We start from the raw sequence: 25,083 nt of genomic DNA, 5'->3' as shown, positions 1-25,083 counted from the left end.
ACACGTGTTAGTTACAAAAGATGCAATATTGATTCATTTAAATGTGGTTCTTTTCAATCTTCCAACTGTGTAATCCTAAAATAAAGAAATACGCGTTTCACACCACACACACACACACACACACACACACTCTCTCTCTCTCAGCAAGTGACATTAGACAGATATGTGTCCTCTCTTTCCTCTACTATTTTCCTGAATGCAAAAAGCAGAAATGTGATGTAAAGGCAATCCTCTGAGTGGATCAAGAAAAAGCAGGAGCTAGTAATCCCAGCACTTTGGAAGGCTGAGGTGGGCAGATCACGAGGTCCAGAGTTCGAAATCAGCCTGGCCAGTATGGTGAAACCCCTTCTCTACTAAAAATACAAAAATTAGCAGGGCGTGGTAGTGCACACCTGTAATCCCAGCTACTCAGGAGGCTGAGGCAGGAGAATCACTTGAACCCGGTGGGGTGGAGTTTGCAGTGAGCCGAGATCGTACCACCGCACTCCAGCCTGGGCAACAGAGCAACATTCTGTCTCAAAAAAAAAAAAAGAAAGAAAAGAAAAAGAAAAAACAGGAGCTGTAAAAATCCACCCACTGGGTCCTCTAATAATCAAAGATTTACCAGAATATATTTATTTTCAAAAGTGTCTGAATTCTGCCTTACTGCCTATCATACAGGCATGGGTATTTGAAAGAGAAAAATTTGAATGTTGGGAAATCTGCACATAGGTGGGTACAATAGGGGGTTGGGTTGGGGCACATACTTTCATGGTTCATAAGCAAATTTCCTTGTGGCTCACTCAGATTAAATTCTTTCAAGTCCTTGGCCTGTGAGCTGGTGCTAATTTGCGTGGTATTATTTTTCCACTTGATTTGCAAACTGAGAGAATGGCTGCAAATGTTGGCCTCTTTTCTTCCTCAGCCTGATCAGTCACCCATGTGGTAGGATAATTTATTGAGATATTAATGTGTTTTTTGTTCTTCTGGAATTTTACCCACCCCTGTTCTCAGAAGATAGCTGGGCTTCTGTGTTCCTTGCCTCAGAGGGCATTTAGGATCCAGGACCACGCGGAAGTTTAGACAGGTAGCCAGGCCTCTCCCACTCCTTCCCTGGGTTTTTTAAAAACATCTAGGCTCAGTGAAGGCATCTGCTAGGCAGGGGGATTTAACAGGGAATGTGGAAGTGCATAAAGAAGCACAGAATTCTGGGGAGACATGAAGAGACTCCGAGATTAGCAAAAGAAAGTTGGCTGGGGTCCTGTGTCTGGCCTGTTTCTTGGAGGTGACCCAATGTGCTGGGCAATGGCTAGGTGTGTGCACAGAAAGACTCATTTTAGGCACCAGAAACCCAGCCTCAGCCAATAATCCTGTGCTTGAACTTGATGCAGAACTAACAGTGCCGCCCACCTGCAGGAGACCAGGTGATGGAACCTGGACTATGGGTCTTCCTCACATGTTGGGCTACCAAAGGTCCTAAGGATATTGACCCAACACGAGGGGCTTGGGGCAAGGAGCTCCAGTGATGACTCAGACTAAATTTCTAGCCAACCAAACAGAAAAGAGGGCCTAGAGTCCAAGGTGACTGGACTTTTGAAAAATAAACCAATTTTAATTTCACTTTTGAGTTTCTAGAGCAAAATCCGTCTGTACTCATTTACCTATTGTGTTACAGTAGGGTAGGTTCTGCTAGAGTAACAACTTAAACCTGAAATCTTAGTGGCTTAACATAACAGAAGCTTATTTCTCACTCATGCCATTTGTCTCATGAAGGTCAGTTGGGATTCTGCTCCACAGAATGACTCAGGGGCCCAGCTTGATGAACACACCAAGATCCTGACAAACGGCTTTCACAGTCATCCGGGCAAGAAAAGAGAGGAACTGGAAGATTAAGTGCTGGCTCTTCAGTGCTTTGGCAGGAAGCAACACAGGTCATGTCAACTGACATCCCATTGGCTAGGACAAGTGGCTTGACCCCACCTAACTGCCAGCGGCTGAGGACACACGGGAGAACACGTGGATTTTGGTGAGTAGTAAATGTCTCTGCCACAGCCTCTTGGTACTTATCTAACATAGGATGTGTCTTTGATTTAATACTATTAATAATCTGCATTTGCATAAAGCTTGTTATAAATGCATGTTTGGTTCTTTCCATGTATTATCTTATTCTCCTCCCCTCAAGCTCTTAAAGAAATTAAGGTTCACAAAGTGGGAGTAACAACATAGTACGTGGAAAGGAGGACGAAAAGCCAGGGTTGTGACCTGAGCTTTTTCTGCTCCTCCACAGTGGCTACAGAGAACGAATGCTTTGTCAAGAATTTAATTTGAATTTCTTGGAGCCTTCTTAAAGATCGTGGTGGTGGTGGGTGGGGGGAGACACAGAACCTGATTAACTGTTTGCTGTTGAGAAAGCAATGACTGTACCAACACTTTACTGAGATTTTTGCAAAATGGGCTGGTTTCCTGACACAAACTCATTCCCTTCTCGTTAAAATACAATTGCTTCCTCTTCTGGGAGCTGGTTTTATGCTATGTTGCAATGAACCCCTTGTTTCTACTCCAGTTAACTGGGTCCGTAACCCCATCCTGACCTCATAGAACCACAGCCCTGGCTCAGCACTTGAGTCAAACCTGCCCAGAAAGGGCCATGGGGCTTCTGAGCTGGAGTGGCCCCGAATTGGATGGGACTTGAATGAGAAGGGGCATATCATGAATTGTCCAAGGGTGGAAACCACATGGACTTCCGCCCTGGTGAGCAAAAGTCAGACTCAAGAAGAACCAGTGTCCCAAAATGGGCCTACAGAGTGAATGAGGAAAACAGCTACCTACCCCTTACGTGGCACTCACACGGGGCCAGGCAGTTTTAAGCACTTTGCCATTTTAACTCATTTAACTCCCATAGAAACTCCTTATAAGGTCGGTATTATTATTATTACCTCCACTGTAAAGATATGGGAACCAGATATAGGCAGCACAAATGACACCTCCAAGCTGGCACTGCTAGGACGAAGCAGCATTGTGATGAGACTCAAGTATGAAATCCGAAGATGGGGAAGATACTCCACCAATAATATTTTTCCCCTGATTGGGAAAGCCAGAAAATTTTGGTATACACATAAGAAATATGGTGCATAAGGATGGTCGAGTCGGATAATTTTTAAAACATCTGATACTTGTCGCCAACTTGCCCTCCAGAAACACAAAGCAACCTACACTTCTGTAGCAGGAAATTGGGAGTAATTCTGCCTCGATCATCTCTGGGCCCTGATGCGAAGGGGTGTACTGTGACAGCACTGCCCATGAAGCCTCCTGGACACAAATCTCATCTCAAATTTGTTTCCAGGACCCGGGCTCAGACATGAAATAAAGTTACAGTGTTGAGTTTCAGCTCTGGAGTTGAAAAGCTGTCTCTGAAATCCAGTTTCTTGAGTAACCTAGCCTATCTAAGCCACTTTCTTCATCTGAAAATGAGGATAAGGACATTACCTACTTATGGGGTTGTTGCAGGGGTTAAATGTGCGGTGTGTAATGTGGTCAGCACTGTGGTTAACACAGAGTAAGTGCTGCACAAGTGAAACTTGCCATCAAAGTGTCACCAATTCACCAGAGGCATAGTTTGAAGGGAAAGTCTTCAGAGAGCAGAGATTAGCCTGTTTAACTAGTTTAATAAATGCTTTAGTAAAAGAAAAGGAGTTGTTCCTAGAATCAGCAGAATTCCTGTCATTTCAAGGAAAGTCATTGAGAAACATGAGCTCAGCAGTTTGCACCAAGAAGGGTGTATGTGTGTATGAGGGGAAGGGGGGCTAGTTTCCAAAATAAGTAGATTGATTGCATTCTGTGTTTTCTCCCCATTTGCAAGCATTAGGTAATTGATGGCAAAGTGACAGAGGAGAGATCAGTATATGTGTTTTCTCTCTCTAGAGGCAGGAGATGTAGCTAAGTCAACTGAGGGTGATGGCTGGGCTGGAAGCACTGGTGCCTTTCCCTGGCAACAGGAGGCCACAAAAGCCATTTCTCCATCATCATCGACCCAAACATCAAACATAAATGGATAAGGCTGCATATTGATGAGTATCAAATAACCTGTAAAGAGTATTAAAGCATAATCAACTAGTAGTTGTTTTATGATCAGTGCTGTAGGGAACCAGGCACCCTGCTCAGTGCATTCTGTACCTGATCTGACTCCATCCTCCCAGCCACCTCTTGAGGTACATACTACATCCCACTTGATAAACCAGGAAACTGAGGCTGGGATGAAATGAGCCTTGGCCCTACATAGCGCTTATGTGGAAGAGCCGGGATTTAAACCCAGAGCTGCCTGACTGCCAACGCTCTCTTATCCATTCATTTACCAAACATTTATTGAGTGCCTACTATATACAAATAGCATTTTAGATACTGGGGTTACAATGATGAAGACACAAAGAAGCCTCCATCCTTCTATTAGTTTTCTGTTGCCGCCTTAACAAATGACCGCACACCAAACTTAGTGACTTAAATAACAAAAGAAAGTATTCTCTCAGTTCTGGAGTCCGAGAGTTTGAAATCAAGGTATCAACAGGACAGTGCTCCTTCTGGGGACTCTAGCAGAAAGCTCTGTTTGCTGCTTCTGTCTTCTGGTGGCTACTGGTGTTCCTCAGCCTGTGACCACCTCACTCTACTCTCTGTCTTTGTGGTCACATTGCCTCCTCCTCTTCTGTCTGTGTGTAATCTCCTTCTGCCTTCCTCATATAAGGACACTTGTCATGGAACTTATGGGTCACTGGATAAGTCAGGTTGATCTCCTCATCTCAAGAGTCTTAATTAAATCTGTAAAGACCTGTTTTTTTAACCATATAAGATGATAGTCACAGGTTCTGGGGATTAGGACATGAATATCATTTGGGGAGACATCACTAGCCTAACCCAAGGGCCATCCTAGGGAATGCAAATAGAGCTACCACTCAACCCAATTCAACCCTTGAAGAGTTTAAGATCTGGCTGGGTGTGGTGACTCACGCCTGTAATCTCAGCACTGTAAGAGGCCGAGGTGGGTGGATCACTTGAGGCCAGGAGTCTGAGACCAGCGTGACCAACATGGTGAAACCCCATCTCTACTAAAAATACCAAAATTAGCTGGGCATGGTGGTGCACACCCGTAATCTCAGTTACTTGGAAAGCTGAGGCAGGAGAATCACTTGAACCCAGGAGGTGGAGGTTGCAGTAAGCCAAGATCATGCCACTGCATTCCAGCCTGGAATGAGCCTCCATCTCAACAAAACAAAACAAAACAAAACACAAAACAACCCCTGCCCCCCTGCGACAAAAAAAAGTTTAAGATCTAATGAGGCTATACACTAAGCAAACCAATACACAAAAAGGCATTAGGGGGTGTTAAAAGCCCAGCCGAAAATAAAACAGGGCTCGGTTAAGACAACATCTGGGACCCCTGTGGGTCAGCAGGACAGGAAAGCTCTCTCTTAGTGGATCATTTTGAAAGTGGACCCAAAGGACAAGAAGAAGCCAGCTGATATCTTCACATCTTCAGTAGGGCCTGACCATTCTGGTTCATCAACTTATTAATTCTTGTTTACCTGAATGAGTAAACAATACTTCTGGATGAGTTGGGCATAGCATCTCCTGCCAGAAGAATGAGGAAGAAGCATTTTCCTATATGCAAATAAAATGCCTTTAATATCACAAATTGCAAGCAGCCTTAACAGACCACTGTCTCTCTGCAACTGCTAAAAAGAACTGCTGCAGCCCAATTGCTATAAATTCTAGCTCATCATATTTGGCTGACTTCCCCCGCCTTTTAATGAGTTTATAGCTAATAACAGAACAGAATGTCATCTCATTGAGTTACCTGGGGTGTACATTTTGCAATGAGTTAAACCCAGAGAGGCCACTGGTAAGTTACACTGATTAATTTAGGCATTCAGTGGTTGCTTTATTGATGTTTTTTAATACCTGAGTGGGTGTTTGGTTACAGTCTCTTGGAATATTTTTCCAGCCAAAAATTTTGCAGCCACATTCCATGGCATGTGGGTTTGAGGTACTGATTACCCACTGGCTCACTTGTCACAGCAGAGTCAAAGGTATTGTCTGAGGGGAATCTAGGCTGGCCCTTGGACCTGTGGCTTCCCTGTAGACAGAGGTCAGTGACTTTGAGTTCACTTGCCTATCCTGTTTGACTCCACGACCTCATAAAAAGCCATTTGTTCCTACCTCCAAGTTCAGTTCATTGGCAAGTCTATTTCTCTGTACTGAAAGACAATCCTGAAAAACTGCACCCAAGGTGCTTCTGAAAGTTTTATCCTAAATGCACTGCCACTCAAAGTCAATGAAAAGCCCTGCTTAAAAAAAAAAAAAAAGACATCCAGGTTCATGGAGGACTGCCCAAAGAATGTGTCTGCTGCCCTTTCCTCTGGAGCTTCAGCAACTTAAATTCTCTCCTGAGATAAATTAAGCCAGCAGGCTTGATCATCACCATGACTGCAAATGGGTGGGGTAGTGCCTGGGACATGATTTTGGAATTTGCTGTGGGGCACAGTGCTAGTGGAGAGACTCACTAAGAGCCATCGCTGGGTAAGTCCCCTATGGATGTGATGAAAGACACTAGCCCTGACACCACACGGTGTCCTCTCTTGAAGGAAGTGAGTTGAGAAGGACAAGGAAGGTATTTCCCTGCCTAGTCACTACCAGGAATTACTGTGCTCTTCCTGGGTCACTGGCTGTCTTTAACCTGATAGGCATGATTGGTGGCTCCCCACCAAGCAGAGCTGACTCTGGTGGGAATGTTTTCATGGCAAGTGTTCTGAGAAATTCCTCACTCTTGGCCCCACTGGTCTTGTGTATCCTTCTTTTTCCTTTGACCCACTTTTCTCAACTATTTTATATTGTGATATATCAAAATTATTTTGTGATGTATCTAAAAGATTAACTCTTGGATATAGATATAGGTATAATCTACTAGATAATCTTTTATCTAAAAGATTACAAATTATTTACAAGAACTCAACATATGAATTTGAAGGGACACAATTCAGTCTATACCAGCCTCATTAGGTTTTTGAAGAGTTGTATTCAATTTCTTTCACTTCAACATATGGGAAGGGGTCTTACCACTGTCAGCTGTCTGCCCACTGCTGGACAACTCACCAGCAGAAGGGATTTCCCTTGAGCTTTTGCTCAGTAGAAAAGAACTAAATTGTGTAGACCACCTTCTCTTCAATGGCCAGGATTCCTGAATCTCTCCAGATGGCCTTGATCTATGTTGGCCAACCGAGTATGGCAGAAATGACATTTAACAGGTTCTGGCCTGCACTTCAAAAGCCTGTGGAGGCTCCTATGCTCTTGTGGAACCCTGTTGTCACCATATGAACAAGTCTGGATTAGCCTCCTGGAGAATGAGAGGCCAGGGCCATGTGGAACCAAGATCACCATTCCAGCCCAGAACCCAGACGTGGAAGGCAGTACAGCCAAGATCAGCAGAACCAATGTAGTAGCTGACTACAGATGCCTGAGTAAGTCCAACAGAAGAACCATTCTGCTGAACCTAGCCCAAAGTGCTGACCTGCAGAATCAGGGGTTAAAAAAGTGGTTCTTGTTTTAAGTCACTAAGTTTTGGAATGGTTTGTCATACAGCAAAAGCTAACAGTACACAGAGCCTAAAATATATTCTCTTAGGCATAAGGGGTTGAAGCATTGGCGAAGCCATGGAAAGGAGTTATCAGAGACCAATACTATGCTCTTACTAGTGATAATAGCTTGGGGTTGGGGGGAAGGGGGGCAGGAGGCTTGGGTTTGGGCACATCAATTTTGGAAACAGGAAGGAAGTTTACTCTATTTTCAAATATTCCAAATCAGTGGCTTAAAAAAAATTTCTAAAAGTGGAAGATTCTTTTCAAAAGAAATCTTATAAAGAACCCCCAATGTATAAAATAGATACAATTTGTAAGTTATTGCTATAAATCTAACTTATATGGTCAAATATATAAAATCATTTAAAAAATTAATCAATGAGAACAAGAGGGATAATAGGATTATTAACTCAAGCATTCAAAATTGGATGTAAGGGAGACAGGCATAATCTTATTTTAGCACCAATCAATTTCTATATATAATTTTGGTAGCAGAGTATTGAAAATTGTTAGTAGTGGCAGCAGGAAACAGCTTTTAACAGCTCACTTTGCAATCTCAGGATACTCCTCAATTAAACAAAGATGACAGGAGAAGCCATCTGTCAGCAGTTACTGGAGTCAGGATTATAATAATGCATAACACAATTGGGTGTAGATTTTCTTAAATTATATAAAAATTATCTTAAAGTATATTTTTTCAAAGTGAAAATTTGATCAATCATTTGCAGAAACTGTGAAGCACCTCCCAGAAGTTCATGAAACACACTTGGAAAATTGTCTGATATTTCATTAGGGTAGACTTCGAAGAAGAGATCCTGGTTGAAGATGTGCAAAGCTTGGAAAACAGAGTTGCAAGGAGGCCTCAGGGGCCACAGACTCCCCCCTTCCTTTCAAAAGCAGGAACTGAGGCTTGGGAAAGAAAGCACTTTTCTTAGGACTCACACACAGGTATCTTCACTCTCAGTTGAGATATCTTTTTTCAGGAGAAAGAGACATGAACCTGTGAAGGAGCTGGGTCCCTGCCAATTTCTTTTTTATGCTCCCACCAAAAGACTAAAGTTGCTTTAAGAGAATGCCCAAATAAAGACTCCTATTTCCTTGGGAGGATTTTAATAGCTGGTATAAAAAGTCTGCACATGTGAATTTATGATTGAATTTGCTTTTAAAAAGTTTTATTAAAACCTTAGAGCAGCAGCCATAAGTCATACAGTCATACAGCCATACAGTCAGTGACTGTAGCTGGCATAAGTTGAGAAACTTTCTGGTATCATCTTAGTCACTAAAGTCCCTCCACCACCCTAGCAGTCTGCATTTCCAGCTTGGTTTTGGGGAACTGCTCTTCCTGACCCTGAGACACGTGTTTCCAATGATGCTGCCTCCCTGGCATCAGTGATTGGTTGGAGGGTGGGCCTTGGCCTCCATCTGGGCCAATCGTAGCCCTCTGAAGCCAGGCTGTATTCCCAGACCTGGCCAATGAGCATCTTTGCCCACAATCTTTCTTTTTGGAAATCGGAGAAACCTTTTCTCCCTAGTCCCCAGGCTTTGGGGACATGGGCCACAGGAAGGGATGAAGACAAGCTGATGAACTATGGAAAGAGAGGGTAGCGACAAAGACACAGAGTCCAAGGACTCTTTAATGAGGTGAAGGCAGTCAGTTCCTCCTGCCCTTACTGAGGTTTGGTTACCGAGTCTCTACATTTCCTAGTTTGAATTGGGTTTCTGTCACATGAAACTGCAGAATCCTGATGAATGTGGGGAATTCTTAAAAAATGACTTACTTGCTAATCATAGAGACAGGAGACAGTCAAGGGTCGCCGGCGAAATCCCACCTTCAAGCCTAAAACAGCCTGAAAGCTGAAAAACAGGACTGCTGGTCCCAGACGAAGCTCTCCTTTTCCCAACTGATTCTTTCCGAATCATGCCCACCTGCGCACTGGGAGAATGGGGTGGAGCCTGGGAAGGTCATCTGATTTGCAGTGGGGAGGAGCCTGGCCTCTCCCGTTCCTGTGTGGTGACCTAGGATTCAATCTGTGAGGCTGGAAACTTGCTAGTAGGACTCTCTCTTACTCTGCTGGGAGTTAGCTTTCCTTTTTCCTTTTTGCCCAATAAATTCCGCTTCCTCACCCTTCTATGTGTGCGCGAGCCTCATCTTTCTTGGTTGTGTGACAAGAGCCCGGTTTTAGCTGAACTAAGGAGAAAGTTCTGCAACACTAGGAAAATGAACATATGCACAGGATGCAGATTTTGCATGAAACTTAAGGGAAAAACGGGCCTCACCACCTGAATTCAGTGGGATCCAATGACCCCCAATTACAAAACTCCTGCAATGAAACTTTGGTAATAAGGGGCTGGATTTGATCTTGGAATTGAGGTTGGTCAATCTAACTTTTCTCCTATCTCTGAGTGCTTAGGGCTGTGTGGAATGTGAAAATAAGCAGCTACTGGTTGTGCGTAATTCTGAGCTATGAATTAACTATGAATGGGGTAAAAAAAAAAGCGCATGAGTCAGTTGTGAAGGCAGATAGATATACCTTCCCTATTGGATTTATGACTATTCAGCCACAGAGGAAAATCAATGAGAATTATACAAATTCCATTTTAACTGGTGAAACTGAGACCCTGTAAGGAAACTTGAATTGGCCAGGAGAGACCATCTGCCCCTCCATATATCTGCCATTTTGGTTGGTATCATCAAAAATACTTACCTACAACCTATAGAGCTTGACCCAGGCGTTGACAATTGAAGGCATATTTGCAATCTGAGAGCTGTGCTTAACTTGCCAGGGCTGAGCAGCTCTGTTTTTCTTCAGTGGATGTCTTTCCTAGCCCATCAACCTCTCCCAAGCTTTTAAAAATCTCATCTCTTTCCAGGCCACCTTGTTTTTTATGATCCAGCTTCTCAGTCCATGTACCCTGTGCCAACACTTCTTAAATTTCTCTTTTACTTTCCATATTTTGCTGAATTTTATTACAGGCTCTTGGCTTCTTAGGAACCGTACTCCTTTACTATTCTGTATTCCCTGGGGCTTCTTAAATTTATTATCTGGCTTATTGCTAGTGAATTCAATAAAACAGGCTTTTCCCTGGGAACTGACTTTGCCTCTTGCTCAAGCCCGAGCCTACTGGCTGCCCCCAGCGCTTGGTCTCCAAAGCTAGGCAGCAGGGATTGAATGTCATGGATGCTGCCATCTCCACAGCACTCAAACTCAGATCTGTCCTGATTTCACATTTCAACTACAGGACGTTCTGCCAAGTGACAGGGCACAAAAAGAGCTAAGCCTTTTTTTCTGTACTGTGGTTTTCATTAAGCGCATATGTGTGTGCCTGCCTATAATAACAGGTAAGAACTGATGTCTAGTAACTTCTGTTCTACAGCTGCAGCTGTTTAGAATGTTATCCTGACTTGGCTTTTAGCCATATGCAAGCCTACTTCAGCAGAATCCACAGGCTCTCATCAGCCTCTAGCTTAATGAATAATTACAGAAAATACAGGTCAGCACCTGCCGAGGGGCAGAGCAGGGATTGCTTTGGCTAAGTCAGGGTCTCTGTGTTTCCCATTTTTCTTTAATGCAAGACTTCTTGGCTGCTCTTCTTCAGAAAGCACGGGAAGCTGAAGAAATTCCCTCTTCTTGGCAAATGATGCTTTCTCAACTTTCCTTCATGGCTTTTTTTGACTTTGATTTTATTTAGGCTACTGCAATAAGAAGAGGACTCCACATCCAAATTTCAGAATGTCTCAGCAGAGTGGTTTTGCTCTAGACTTCTACAGGGAGCAGTAGACAAGTGGGATGATTTTACAGTTGGAATTGTTTTTGTTCAAGGCTGTTTTCAAAGACGATAATGGGCCATGGACTAACAGCCCCCAAATCCTGGTGTCATCTGTTTCCAATTATTTGTTCCACAGATATTTACTCTGGCTCTGAAATAGCTATATTAGAGTGACCAGAACAAGCTGGGGGCTTCCCATGTCAAGGGCAAGTGACCATTCCTTCTCACATGAAGCACCAGACAGCTTCCATGAAGTTACAGCTGGACATAGTGGACAATCGAAAATTAATATGGTATACATGGAGAGGATGTATATAGTCAGTGGGGAATGGTAGTCAGAAAAGCCTTCCCAAAGGAGGAAAAGCTGGGACGTCTGGGCATCAGAGGACATAGGGTGGTGAAGCTGGTGGTTAAGAGCATGGATTCTGAAGCCAGACCCTTTGGGTATAAACGCCGCCCGTGGTTTTCCAGCTGCCTGATTTTGGGCAGGTTATATAACCTTCTCATTTCCAGTTTCCTCTATAAAATGAAATAAACAGCAGCACTGTATTTGTTTTCTATTGCTGTATAACAGAGTACCACAAACCCAGTATCTTAAAACAACAAGCATTAATTAGCTCACAGTTTTTTAGGTCAGATGTCCAGCTTGGTGTGGCTGTACCCTTTGCACAGGGACTTAGAAAGCTGAATTTAAGGTGGTGGCTAGGTTGATTTCTCATCTGGAGGTTCTGGTGAAAAAATCTGCTTCCACGCTCATTCTTGGTGGCAGAATTCATTTCCTTCTGGCTGTCAGACTGTAGTCCCTGCTTTCTTGCTGGCTGTCAGCTGGGGTCAGTCTTAGCCTAAAGGTTGCTCCTATCCCTTGCTACATGGCCCCTCCATCTTCAATCAGCAATGGCTCATCAAATCCTTATTCCTCTTTGAATCTCTCACTTCCTCTCCTTTGATCAGCCCAAGAATACTCTCTGCTTTAAATGGTTCATGGATTAAATCACGCTAACAGGATAATCTCCATATCCCAAGGGTAACTGGTATGGAGCTTTAATTACATGTGTAAAATCTCTTTACAGCTGTACCTATATAAGCAGTGGGCTGAACAACTAGGAGAGGTGTGTATGCCAGGGCTGGAAATCTTGGAAGGCTGTCTTGGAATTCCATCTACCACATGCACCTATTTCTACAGAGGTTATGAGACCTAAAATAAGTGTATGTAATGTGCCTGGCAATTAGCAAGCATTTTTCAGGTAGAAGGATTTGCATGTAAAAAATTAGCAACTTGGGTTCTCAGAATTGATGAGAACTTGGTTGGGATGAAAGAAGAATGTTGTTGGGAACAATGGAACAGCCTCTGGTTCTCAGCTGAAGGGCTTCATTTTGATCTATTATGAAGCAGGAAATGCCCGTCTTTCTTGGATGAATGATGCCGATGTTCTCCCTGATTTAGATTTTTGCTGTGGCAACAGCAGTGAGGACGGGTTTTGGAATGAGGGAGAAAAAAACCTGACAATGGCCTTCTGGACTGGCCATCTCAGAAACCATCTGCTTGGAGCTTTTGACTCTGAGAGGAGTGGAGAGATTTCCTCTAGCTACAGATTCAGGGATTCAGAAACCACTAAAATAATATCTTTTCCAAAACTAGTCCAGCAAGGCTCTAATTGGGAGAAAAGGGAAATGGAAGTTAGGCTTCCCACTCCCTCTGCTAGCCACACACGGGCCATGGTGGACGTCTACTTCCAAATCACAGGAGGCCACTTCCTGTCTTAGCCTAGGATTGTGGCGGGAGAATCCGACAAGGAGCCAAGGCCCTGTTGACTCTGGTAGAGAAGCAAATGGCCACCATCCATGAGTAAGAACCTGGACTTTCATCCAGCCTACAGGTTGAACTGCCTGCTCACAAGTAATCTAGGTTCAGAGCGTTCTAGGGCAGGGCAGAGATAAAAAGATGGGGGTGAAAATGGAGATGTTGTATTTTTCCTTCCACAGATGCCGTGGGGGGCTGGGGCAGGGAGGAGCTTACCTTCCCCAAGCTCCTAGATTAGGCAATTCTTACTTCTAGCTGAATTCCTTTTCATTTCTCCTGACTTCTTCTCCCCCTTCTCCTCTATCTGCCTTGGCTTCTGGATCTTCTCAAAGCATCCCCCAGAAAAACTTCAGCCAATTTACTCCCTTTGACCAACTGTCATTTTTGAAAAGCTGCCCAGTCTCTTTGCTGTGATTTTCAAAGAGAGACCCAGGACTAAGTTTTCTTTCAGTGATAGCAATAGGTAGGAGGCTGGTGGTGGTGGTGGGGGTGGGGGGCGGGGAAGAAGACAGGAACTTTCGACGTGGGAAACCCCCTCGCCCTCCCCCCAACACTTTTCTAAGAAATGCTGAACCTGTAATTGCAAGACAATATAGTCTTCCTGACATCTGAGGAAGATGTCAAGAAAGAAAAGAAAGCAAAAACTCATGGTTGTGTTGTAGCTGCTGGAGTTTCTACACTAGGGAGATCTGACCCTGTTTGACCTTGCCTGTCAAGATCAGAGGGTTACAGAGAAACTGACCAAAGATATGTGGCCAAAAGGCCAATGATATGTGAGCAAAACTGGCCAAGCTGATCAATTCTGACATGTCAAAAGACAGCTGTTGTCTGATTTGGGCAGCTTGTGGGCCAGGGAAGAAATCGGAAGCTCGGGGTGTAAGAATGCAAAGGAGAGAAAAAAATGTGAACCATCACCTGTGCTCCAGGTAGGCCTGCCTGCCCTGCGTCATCACTTATTAAAGCAAAGGACTATGAGCAGCACAATTCTGGCTTGTTCGTTTATGGCCTGAAATAGTGAAGACTTCCTTTTTCTTCTTCCCTGTGCTCTTTCTTCGTCACTATTCAAGACAGATGCCAAATGTGTCATCATGCTTGATGGAGCCTGGCGTTGGCTCGCTGGCTGTGATCAGCAGCTGACCACCTGACAGAAACACTTTCCCTGATTACATTTTTAACTTGGATTGTGCCACACTTAGTTACATTCTTTTGGGGAAAAGAAAGGAAGGGAGGGAAGAACAGTGAGTGAAGGAGGTTTGCAGAAAACTTCAGGGCCAGATAGCACACAGACAGTCCACCTTAAAAATCATGTCTTCCCATTTGTGACTTAACTAAATGTCTAAATGTTGATATCCAGTGAACAAATATTAATTGAAAACTGAAGACGTTCAAAACTGTACAAATGTCATCTTCCATTGTGTGAAATCAAAAAGGAAACTGTGGGTGAATGGAGAGGTGGGGAGACACACCATTACCTACCTCTTATTGGTAATGAGCTTGAATTGTAGAAAGATACTTTCTGACTTCATACCATTTCTTATTAGTATGATGGTCAAAATTACAAAAATAAAAGTCACTCAGACTAATGGTCTTTTCTGGGCAAGTGGTGAAGAACACGAATTTGGCTTATTTTATTCTCTGCACCTCTCCTGGTGTGGTGTACAGTTTGCTGATACAATTATTTTGGATAGCACTTCATGTTCGCTATCAGCATGGTGGCATCCACGTTTTTTTTTTTTTTTTTGAGATGGAGTCTTGCTCTGTTGCCCAGGCTGGAGTACAGTGGCACGACCTCTGCTCATGCAACTTCCACCTCCTGGGTTCAAGCGATTCTTCTGCCTCAGGCTACTGAATAGCTGGAATTACAGGTGCCCACCACCATGCCCAACTAATTTTTATATTTTTAATAGAGATCGGATTTCACCATTTTGACCAAGTTGATCTTGAATCTCTGACCTCAGGTGATCTGCCTGCCTCAGCCTCTCAAAGTGCTGGGATTACAGTTGTGAGCCACTGCACCTGGCCCACATATGTTTATAAATCACTAGATTTTAAATATTGGCAAGGCTACAAACAAGAAGAGCTTGTCTGTGCAAGAGGAAACAATTAGCAAGGTCCTTCATTGTTTCTTCCTCTGCGTCCATTCTAATAATTTGTCTGGTGCTGGGATCTGGGGGTGTCCTCGGCCCTGCACATTGTAGCAAGACCCGGGTCTACATCAGCACTGCTACATCCTCATATTCGGCAGGGAGCACTCTCATTTAAGGTAAGGAATGACTCCCTCTCACAATAGAACTCTGAGCTAGTGAATCTTCTGTGTTTTTTTCCCCCCGAGACAAGGTCTCACTCTGTCACCTAAGCTGGAGTGCGGTGGTGCAATCATGGCTCACTGCAGCCTCAACCTCCTAGGCTCAAGCAATCCTTCTGTCTCAGTCCTTCAAGTAACTAGGACTACAGTTGTGTGTCACCATCTGCTATTTATTTATTTTATTTATTTTTTTTAATTTTAATTTTGTTTTTTGAGACAGAGTCTTGATCTGTTGTCCAGCCTGGAGTGCAGTCATGCAATCTTGGCTCACCACAACCTCCGCCTCCTGGGTTCAAGTGATTCTCCTGCCTCAGCCCCCTGAGTAGCTGGGACTACAGGTGTGCGCCACCATGTCTGGCTAACTGTTGTAATTTTAGTAGCGACAGGGCTTCACCATGTTGGCCAAGTTGGTCTCGAACTCCTGACCTCGTGATCTACCCGCCTCAGCCTCCCAAAGTGCTGGGGTTACAGGCGTGAGCCACAGCGCCCAGACTATTTTTTTTTTTTTAACACGGCATCTTGTTATGTTGCCCAAGCTTGTCTTGAACCCCTGGGATCAAGTGATCCTCCCTCTGCCTCTCAAAGTGATGGGATTACAGCTATGAGCCACCCTGCCCAGGCTTGTGTTTCATTTTTAACCCTGATATAAGTAACAACACATCTCCTTATTAACATCTTCATGTTAAGGTTTACAATACAGTTTGGGTGGAGGGAGAGGGATCTCAGCCTCTGAGGTCCAGTTTTAACATTGATAAGTACAGCGGATCCTCCTGTTATGGCCCATAGACCCTGCTTGGGAAAGTGACACATTTGACCAACCACACAAAACCACTCTGTGACCTCTGAATATAGCAAGGCCACCAGTCCCCCCTTGATCTTCTGTTAAATGACCAAGATCATTTCTGGTCAGTAAGTATGTGTGTTTTTGTGAGGTTTTTTTTTTTTTGGTCTTTGTTGACACATAATGGTGTGGAAATCAAACTTAAAACTGATTGTAGAACAGCTTGGTGAGAAAGATTTTTGCTTTTCTGCCATAATACTCCCCTGGACTTTGCTTCGGGTCCAAAGCAACATGAGGAAGTTTAAGGTCACAGAAATGTGCCTAAATGAATGCTGATTACATTTACAAAAGCAAGTGACTTTGCCTACAGTCTCGCATTCTCAAATCCACAGTAGACATGTAGATGCTTTCTCTAACGGCAAAATTTCCTGGTTCACTAATCGAGACTTCCGTGTTATTGATGAAATAAAGATAATATTGAAAATGAGAGTGTCGAGAAGCAATCTCAAACTGCCTTTTATTACTGCACACAATTAACAGTGGAATTGAGAATCACTTTCTTTCTAACATAAAATCATGAGCCATAGACTTGCTACTGAAATTGACCACAGTGATTCAGCCAATCACTCAACTTCTTTGCAAAATTTTTCTGAAGGTTTTTTTTTTTTTCTCCCTCCAATCTCAGCATTACAGAATAATGAGCAAACAGTTAAACTGGCCCAGCTCTGAGTTTCAAGAGAGATTTATGGTCTGTTCATCCTCCGGAGGGACTATAAAACCACCGATGACATCTTACTTTGAAATCTCTTGTATTAAGTAAAGAGACGGGTGTGGTGCGCTAGTGAACTCTGCATGTGAGTGGTATTTAGACAAGTTCTGTACTTCAAAGCAGAGTCCTTAACTCATAGGGAGGCTTTCTGCCATTAGCACGGGATCTCACTAATGACCAATGCTGCCTTCCGCAACACCCCCATCATTTTCCAAAAAGATTCTTCTTAATTTTATCCTAAATATATTTCATATTTTTTTCCTCTGTATTTTGCTTTGGGTTTTAAAAATTCCCTGGCAGATTTTTATCTCCTCTGTGGAAGCATCAAGCCGCAGATCCAAGTCAGTCCAAATCACCAGAATAATACAAGATGATAAAACTGCCTTCAAGTTCTAATACTTGCTGCAGGGGCCCAAGCCGCGTTTTAAACGTGAACAATGGGGTTGCTGCGGCAGAGAACTGACCATTTGCTTCCTGCCTCAGGTGACCCCCTTGTGATCTCTGACACTGGGCAGAGGGAAAGGGAAATAACTGGGTTTTGGGGAGAAGTATGCTTTCTGGGAAGCGGCCAGGTTTACCCAAAGAGTCCAGTTAAGTGCTGAATTACAACTAGCTCTGGAGTCGCCCTTTTTGGGGCCTCATTCTGGAAACCCCCAAGTCCAGCGGCGGCTTCCTCCACATCAGGACAGAGAGAGGGGATTGGGAGTGGGCGAGGGAGCAGGAGTGGGGCTCCAGGACGACCCAGGCGCTCAAGGGGAGGGGCTGAGAGGGTTTCTTCGCGGCGCGGCCGCACAGAAACTTTTTCCTCTCACTATCTGACTCCGGGACTGGACTGTGAGGTCTGCAACAGCTGGTGGGGTTCGGGTGGGGAACACACCCTCCGCCCAGCGCCAGGGCTGGAGCCTTGGGTGGAGCCGCCGTAGCCCTGGGCCGGGGGCGGCAGGGGACTCGAGACCCGGGGGCGGGGAGGCCCGGGCTAGAGCACTGGCTCTCCCGCGTCCCGGGCGGGGTCCTCACCTGTTCCAGCGGGCCACCTTCCTCCGGTAATACCGCAGCGCTTCCTGGCTGGCCAGGAGTGAGTCCTCGGGTCCCACGAGAGGCGGCTCCTCCGGGACGTTGTACAGCGGGTGGGTCAAGAGGGCCTGGAGCTTGGAGCCTGAGTCGCTGCGGCTGCCGCCAGCCGGCTCAGTCCGGGTCCCGGCTCGGGAAAAGTTGTGCACGATCGTGCCGGGGTCCGAGGCAGCTGCGGCCGAGTCCGGTGCGGGCAGGGAGGCGCGGCCGGTGCACGGGCACCCCCGCGGGCGCTCCCGGGGCCGCAGCTGGCGCTGCACTTGGGGCCAGAGGTGGAAGTAGAGGTCGGCGGAGAGCAGCGCGCCCAGCAGCAGCAGGGTCAGCAGGCGGCCCCGGCGCAGCCCGGGCATGGCCCAGCCGGGGCGCGGGGCGGCGGGGCGTGCCGGCCGAGGTGGACGCCTCCGGGGGCGGGCGGGCCGTCTCCCGGGTCCCGGGGCGCGGGCAGAAGAGGCGCCTGGAGTCCCGTGGGCAGGCTGGGGTCGAGGGAACCGGAATGCTCCTGCGCGGGCTAGTGCCCCGTGGAGGGGTGTCGCTCCTGAACTTGGGGACCAGGTGCACGGAGCGCTGGGGCTCTCGGTGTCAGTCGCTTCTCTGCGCCGAGTGAACCGAGGGAATGGGGTTCCCCAGGTGCCCGCTTCTTGCGCCTTTTCTCCCCTGCGCCCGCCCACCCGGGCGCCCGCGGCAGGTGAAGGGCCCCGGGGCTCGGGCACCGGCTGTCACGGCGGGCGGACGGGTGACGGGGCAGGGGGCAACCTTGAAGAGCCGCGCGGAGGGCGGGCGGAGGCAGCCGGCTGCGGAGCCCGGGAAGTCTCTCCCGAGGATGCTGTCGCTCGGCGGCGGCGGCGGCGGCGGCGGCGGCGACTGCTCCCGCGACTCCTTCTGCGGGCGGCGGGGACGCCAGTGCTCGCCGGCTGGCACGGGCGGCGGGAGTGGGGAGTTGGCGAAGCAGGAGCGGCTCCGGGGAGCTCGACTGCGCGCCTGGACTCCTAGAGGCAGAGGTAGCGCGGGGCCTCCCCGAGCCTGGCTTGGCGCCGGCACCCCCGCCCACTCTCCGCTGGCACCTGCCTCTGGCGCAGCTGACGGCCAACTCCTGACCCGAGGCCGGCGCTGCCCCTGCACCTTGTCACCCACCCACTGCCTGCGCCCTCCCCCTTGCTCAGGCATCCCACTTTCCCTGCCTAGTTCTCAGTCCGGACACTTTAGGGGACTCAAGCGAGGGGTCCGAAGCCTCTTGTTACCATTTTTTTTTTTTTTTTTTTAAAGACACCACAAACCCCCTAAAACCCCCTTTTTCCTGTAAGCTTTGCCAAATGAGTGTTGGGGGGGAGAGGCGGGGGTGGCAATGTTGGTATCTTTTCTCTCTGTGTCTCCTTCACCCCCAATCGCCTGTAGAGCGCAGGACACATCAAGATTCATAACACTACCTACCACGTGCCTGGCACATAGTAGGCGCTCAGGAAACATCCTCTTAGGGAAGGAAAGATCTTGACCTTTAAAAGTAAGGCATCCGTTTTACCTAGAATCCTGCTGATTTCCTGTTTGGAAGGAGTTTGATTCCAACTCTGCTTGTACTTTAAAAAGAGGAAATGTTTTTTGCACTCAGGGAGGGAGGGGCCCTGATGACCCCACTCCGAAATTTTGAGTTTAGCTTGGTGTGAAAGTCGTCCACCCAAATGAATCACTGGAGGACACACTTAGGCTTTCTCCGATATCCTGTGAGGTAATGTACCCGCCCCACACCCAATTTTCCTTTTGAGGAGGAGGGAGGGAGCCCTGAACTCCTGGCTCCTCTATATAATGACCCCCTAGTGTCATAAAGTGCAAGTCTGATGGGAGAGGCAGCTCCACCCTGCTGAATGTTCAGGAAATCCACCAGGAGCTGCCTGCCCAGGCAGCAAAGCTTTCCTTGTAAGTTAATCCTGCTCTTTAACCCCTCCCTTCCCTTGCTGCAAGTAAGAGCCCTCAGACATACTTTGCCTTGTGGGTTTAGACCAGAGTTCTTTTCCCCGTGGTTCAGTGAAAGGTTTCTTATGGACTTTGCAGCCTTCTCATCTGTAAATAAAGATAACGATGGAACCTACCTCCTAAAGTTATTAGGAGACTTAAATGAATTGGAGTACAGTTATATGTCTCGTCTGAGAAATGCATCCTTAGGCAATTTTGCCTTGCATGTGAACATCAGGGTGTACTTACACAAACCTAGATGGTTCTGCCTACTACACATTGAGGCTATGTGGCGTAGCCTATTGATCCTAGGTACAAACCTGTACAGCATGTGACTACTGAATGCTGTGGGCATTTGTAACACAGTGGTGAGTAGTTGTGTATCTAAACAGGAAACATACAGTAAAAATACAGTATTGTAATCTTATGGGACCACCGTCACATTGGCTATAATGTTCTGTGGCTCTTGACAATGTATGGCTTGCTTGTGTGAAATATGTGTTTGTGATCGTTATGTTTACTTATTAGTTACCATAGTACACTAGGTTAGGTTAGAGACTGCTCATCGCTAGGACAAAAATAGAAAAGAATGGAAAAGGAAGATAGCAGGAAGGAACCTACTTTCAGGGGTACAACATTGTGGCCTGAGTGCCCAGTCCAAGCGAAGAAACTCAAGATGATTCTCTTCCCAGCTACTCCACTCCTCTGTGTTGATGGTGGGCATTTCGAGGGGTTCTACCTCCTCCTTTTTATCTGGAATTAAATTTTAACCGGTTTCCAATTTCTGAGAGACTTTGCAACTTCTAATGTGTTTAATTAGATATCATGGCCAGCAGATGAAGAAGTCAGGCGTTGGACAATGGTGCTGTATCTGCAATAACTGTGTGGCAAACTGGTGAGCATTTTTCTGGACTGGCAAAGGACGTGAATGTGATGACATCACCGGTCTTGTGACTTCAATTCTCCTCAACCCATGGGGGTCATACTCCCTTAGTAGACTCTTTTTTTTGGGCCCCAATTTAGGGAACAATAGTGTAACTTGCTTGGAAATGATGTAAACATATTTTCCATGCCCTTTAAAGATCAAGGTCAAGTACAGAACTGCATGTGGGAGTTAGATATTAAGTGTGAGTAAAGCTGGGATAGGAGAGTGGAAATCCTACCAGTAGGATTGGCCAATAGGATGTTGGTATCCTCTGGTTTGGCTCAAATCTATCTTTCCCCCTCCTACAAATGAGCCTTCTCCTTCTCTGATCTTCCATGTCTCAGGCCCTACGTCACTCACTAGCCTCACATCCATCCTCTCCATTCACGCTGAAGTTATCCTAAATTGCTGTTTGCTGGGACCCATCGTTCTGTTTAAAATTTTTCATTGGAAGCCCCTCCCCTTTTTCCATTTCTACTGCTCTTGATGTATCTAGAGCCTCATAATCTCTTGCTCAGACTTGCAAATAGGCTTCTAACTGGTCTCTCTGCTTCCATGGTACCCTTGTCAGTGCCCACCCACACTCTTACCAGAGTGAGATTTCTAGTATGCGGATGCAAACCAGAATAGTCTCCTCCTGAAACCCTCCATAGGGTCTCATTGTTTTTGGATTAGCTCTTCTACCTCCCTTTTTCTTTATATGCCCCATCTTTGGTCTTTACCCCATAAGACTTTCTGCAATTCCTAAGTGCTCCAACCTCTCACAAATGTGTCTTTAATCAAAATCTCTTTCTCCTTTCCCCACCTGGAAAACACCCATTAGTCCAACCAAGCTTTGGCCACTTGTCCAATTTTTCTCTGATGCTTGTCCTCATACCCATTAAACTCAGTGCCTTGTGCTCTCACGTGCCCCTCAGCTCTTCATATATTCCCCTATTACAGCATTGGCCATGTTGAGTTTCCTTTTTAGTATGTGTTATGGGTTAACTCTATCCCCCTCTTAAATTCACATGTTGAAATCCTAACTTCCAATACTTCAGAATGTTACCTTATTTGGAAATAGGGTTGTTGTAGAAATAACTAGTTAAGATGATATTATAGTAGAGTAGAGTGGACCCTTAATGCAATATGACTGGTGTCCTTATAAAAAGGAGAAATAAGGACACAGAGACATGCATACAGGGAGAATGCCACATGAAGATAAAGACAGATTGGGCAATTCTTCTACAAGCCAAGGAATACCAAAGACTGCCAGCAAACACAAGAAGCTAGGTAAGAGGCATGGAACAAATTCGTCCCTCACAGCCCTCAGAAGAGAACAACTCTACTGACACCTTGACTTTGGATTTATAATTCTGTAACTGTGAGACAATAAATTTCTGTTGTTTAAGCCACCCAGTTTGTGGTACTTTGTTACAGCAGCCATTGCAAATTAACACAGTACAGATATCTGCCCTCTTCACTGGGGCATTACTCCTGAGTGTAGATGGAGAATCCCACTTATATATGTACACAGAGCTCTTAGGATGGGGCCTGTCATTTGGGGAATGCCCAAGAAATGTTTGCTGAGTGAAGGCAGGGATATCGGCCATCTCTACAACTGTAGAATCTCACGTAGGGCCTAGTATACAGCAGGGGCTAAATTATTGTTTACAACAAGATGACATAGCTTTGGACCCTGTAGGAGATGCAAAGAAATAGATGACACAGTTCCTTCCTGCCTTCAAGAGTCTTTTGTGACTAACAGAGTGAAGCTATGTCTGTACTCACAAGCCAATGGGAAAAAAGTTTGAGGCGGTACACAGAGCAGATTAGCAATCTGTGCCACTGCATGCATTAGGAGGAGCAAATGCAAAGGGCAGTTGTGTTTCTTTGCAGTCTAGCTAAATATCAAGCTCTCTACTTGGAGGAGTTAAACCATGAAAACAATAGAATCAACATTTAAACACCAGAGTTCCTCAATCTGTGAAGGTTAGACTCTATTTTTATCTTGCCCATGTTCCCATGTTGCTTAGAACATGACTAGTTGTTTTTTTGTGTGGTCAGTTTTCCATACTAGACTGTAACTCCCTGAGTTCAAAGGTAACATGTTTTCTTTTTTATTTTATTTTCCTGCCTTCCTAGGATCTTAGACACAGCAAGGCATGCAAATGATAATTAACAAATTCCAGTAGAATAAATGGTGTTTGTGGGTTTATGTGTGTTCATATATGGAGGTGGGAAGTGGTTTGGAAAGAGTATTTAAAATAAAAACATAAATGTATAGAATCTAGCTCAAGATAGGTGTTAATTAAAACATCTACATACATGTTAAGTTAAGCACCCATTATTATTATTATTATTATTGAGACAGGGTCTTGCTTTGTCACCCAGGCTGGTGTGCAGGGTGTGATCTGGCTCATGGCAGCCTCAAACTCCTGGCCTCAACTGATCCGCCACCTCTCAGCCTCCTGAGTAGCTGGAAGTACAGGCTCATGCCACCAGGCCTGGCTAATATTTTAAATTATTTATTTATATATTTTTTAGAGATGGGATTTCACCATGTTGCTCAGGCTAGTTTTGAACTCCTGAGATTAAGCTATCTGCCTGTTTCAGCCTCCTAAAGTATTGGGATTACAGGCATGAGCCACTGCACCTGGCCCCAGTAGATGTTTACTAAAACATTAATGGAAATCTCAATGGTCCTATTGAAAAACCAATAGGTAAGAGACACATAAATAAATAACTAAATGTAGACATCTATGTCCCTCACAGTTTTTATTACAGTATAGATGCGTGTGAGGAATGTTACCTTTACCTGCTAGCTGTCTCAGCAATCAGCAAGAGATGCAATTGAAGTTACTGTAAATGGAAGACCTAGAATGGAGTGACCTTAAGAAACGGATACTGATTTAGTATTGCACTCAACAACTTATTCTGAGAAAGTCCAGAATTTTCTATTCATGACCAACACATAGTGCCTCAACATAAGCCAGAGATTTCTCAAAGTGCAGCCTGTGGATCAGAATTACCTGGTGTGTTTATAAAAAACAGCAAATTCCAGGTCCACACCATAGATCTAGTATATTTTTGGAGGTAGGGCCAGGAATGTACATTTTCAATAAGCTGGTTCTTATTAGCTTATGTAATTCTGACACACATTGAAGTTTGGGAATCACTGGTTGAAAGAACTGCTAATGAGAACAGAGTCACAGATTTGATTCCAAATAGGCCTGATAGGATCCATTGTCTAACACTGGCCATCCAACTTGTGTCATAAGGTTCTAAGCGGGGAGAGAGAGAGAAAGAGACAGAGAGAGGGAGAGTGCGTGTTTCCCCATCATTGCTACTGGGGAACACAAGCAAATAACTCAAGTGCCTGTTCTTTACAAATGATGGGTATGTAGTGTAATCTTGCTATAAAAAGTCATGGCTCTACTTATTAGTAAATTTCCGCTGGGAAACTGAATTACCTTCTCTGGGTCTCAGTTGCCTCATCTGAAGCATGAAACACTGAAGTTAATGATCTTTAATGCCCTTTCCAGTTCTAATAAATGAGAATTTTATATTTTTTTCTCCTAAACATATACCAATCTAGATCTTTTCACATAACTTTATTTCCAGTATAAACCAAATAATTGAGAAAGCAAACCAGGGCATTTTGTAGGAATAGTAAGAGCACTGGATTGGGAGTTTGGGAACTTACACTATAATCTGGGCTCAGTCATTAACTAGCTTGGTGGCATGTGACAAATTATTTAATGTCTCTGGGCTTCCTTTTCCTCACATGTAAATGAGTATTTTGTGGTAGACAATTTCAGAGTTCTCTTCCAGCCTTTAATTGCTTCAGGAGTGAAGATGAGGTAAAGACATTCTTAGATGAAGAAAACTAAGAGAAATAATCACCAGCAGACCTGTTCTAACAGAAATACTAAAGAAAGTTTTCAGATGGAAGGCAAATGCTACCAGAGGGAAACATGGAACATAAGGAATGAAGGAAGGGCAACAGAAATGGTGAAAATATAGGTAGATATAACAGATTATTTTTTCTCATCTTAAGTTTTACAAAATACATATAATAAAGACAAAAATTATAGCTTTGTCTGATAGAGATTCAATATACGGAGACATAATACATA

The 25,083-nt window shown here is 45.0% G+C and overlaps 1 protein-coding gene across 1 annotated transcript in view; it reads right to left on the bottom strand.

Annotated features, from left to right (window-relative positions):
• The window catches only part of FAM20A (FAM20A golgi associated secretory pathway pseudokinase), a 61,104-nt gene extending 42,658 nt beyond the window's left edge, over positions 1 to 18,446 (bottom strand). The window contains exon 1 of the mRNA XM_021670880.2: positions 18,043 to 18,446. Coding sequence (XP_021526555.2) covers positions 18,043 to 18,446 — 404 coding nt within the window. The remainder of the gene's footprint in view (positions 1 to 18,042) is intronic.
• Positions 18,447 to 25,083: the final 6,637 nt, after the last annotated feature.

This window comes from Aotus nancymaae, unplaced genomic scaffold, assembly GCF_030222135.1.
Source record: "Aotus nancymaae isolate 86718 unplaced genomic scaffold, 86718_ANA_hifiasm-v0.15.2.pri h1tg000089l, whole genome shotgun sequence".
In the NCBI taxonomy this organism is placed as follows: Eukaryota; Metazoa; Chordata; class Mammalia; order Primates; family Aotidae; genus Aotus; species Aotus nancymaae.
The sequence above is the reverse complement of the archived record's forward strand: the minus strand, read 5'-3'. Positions and strand labels throughout refer to the sequence as shown.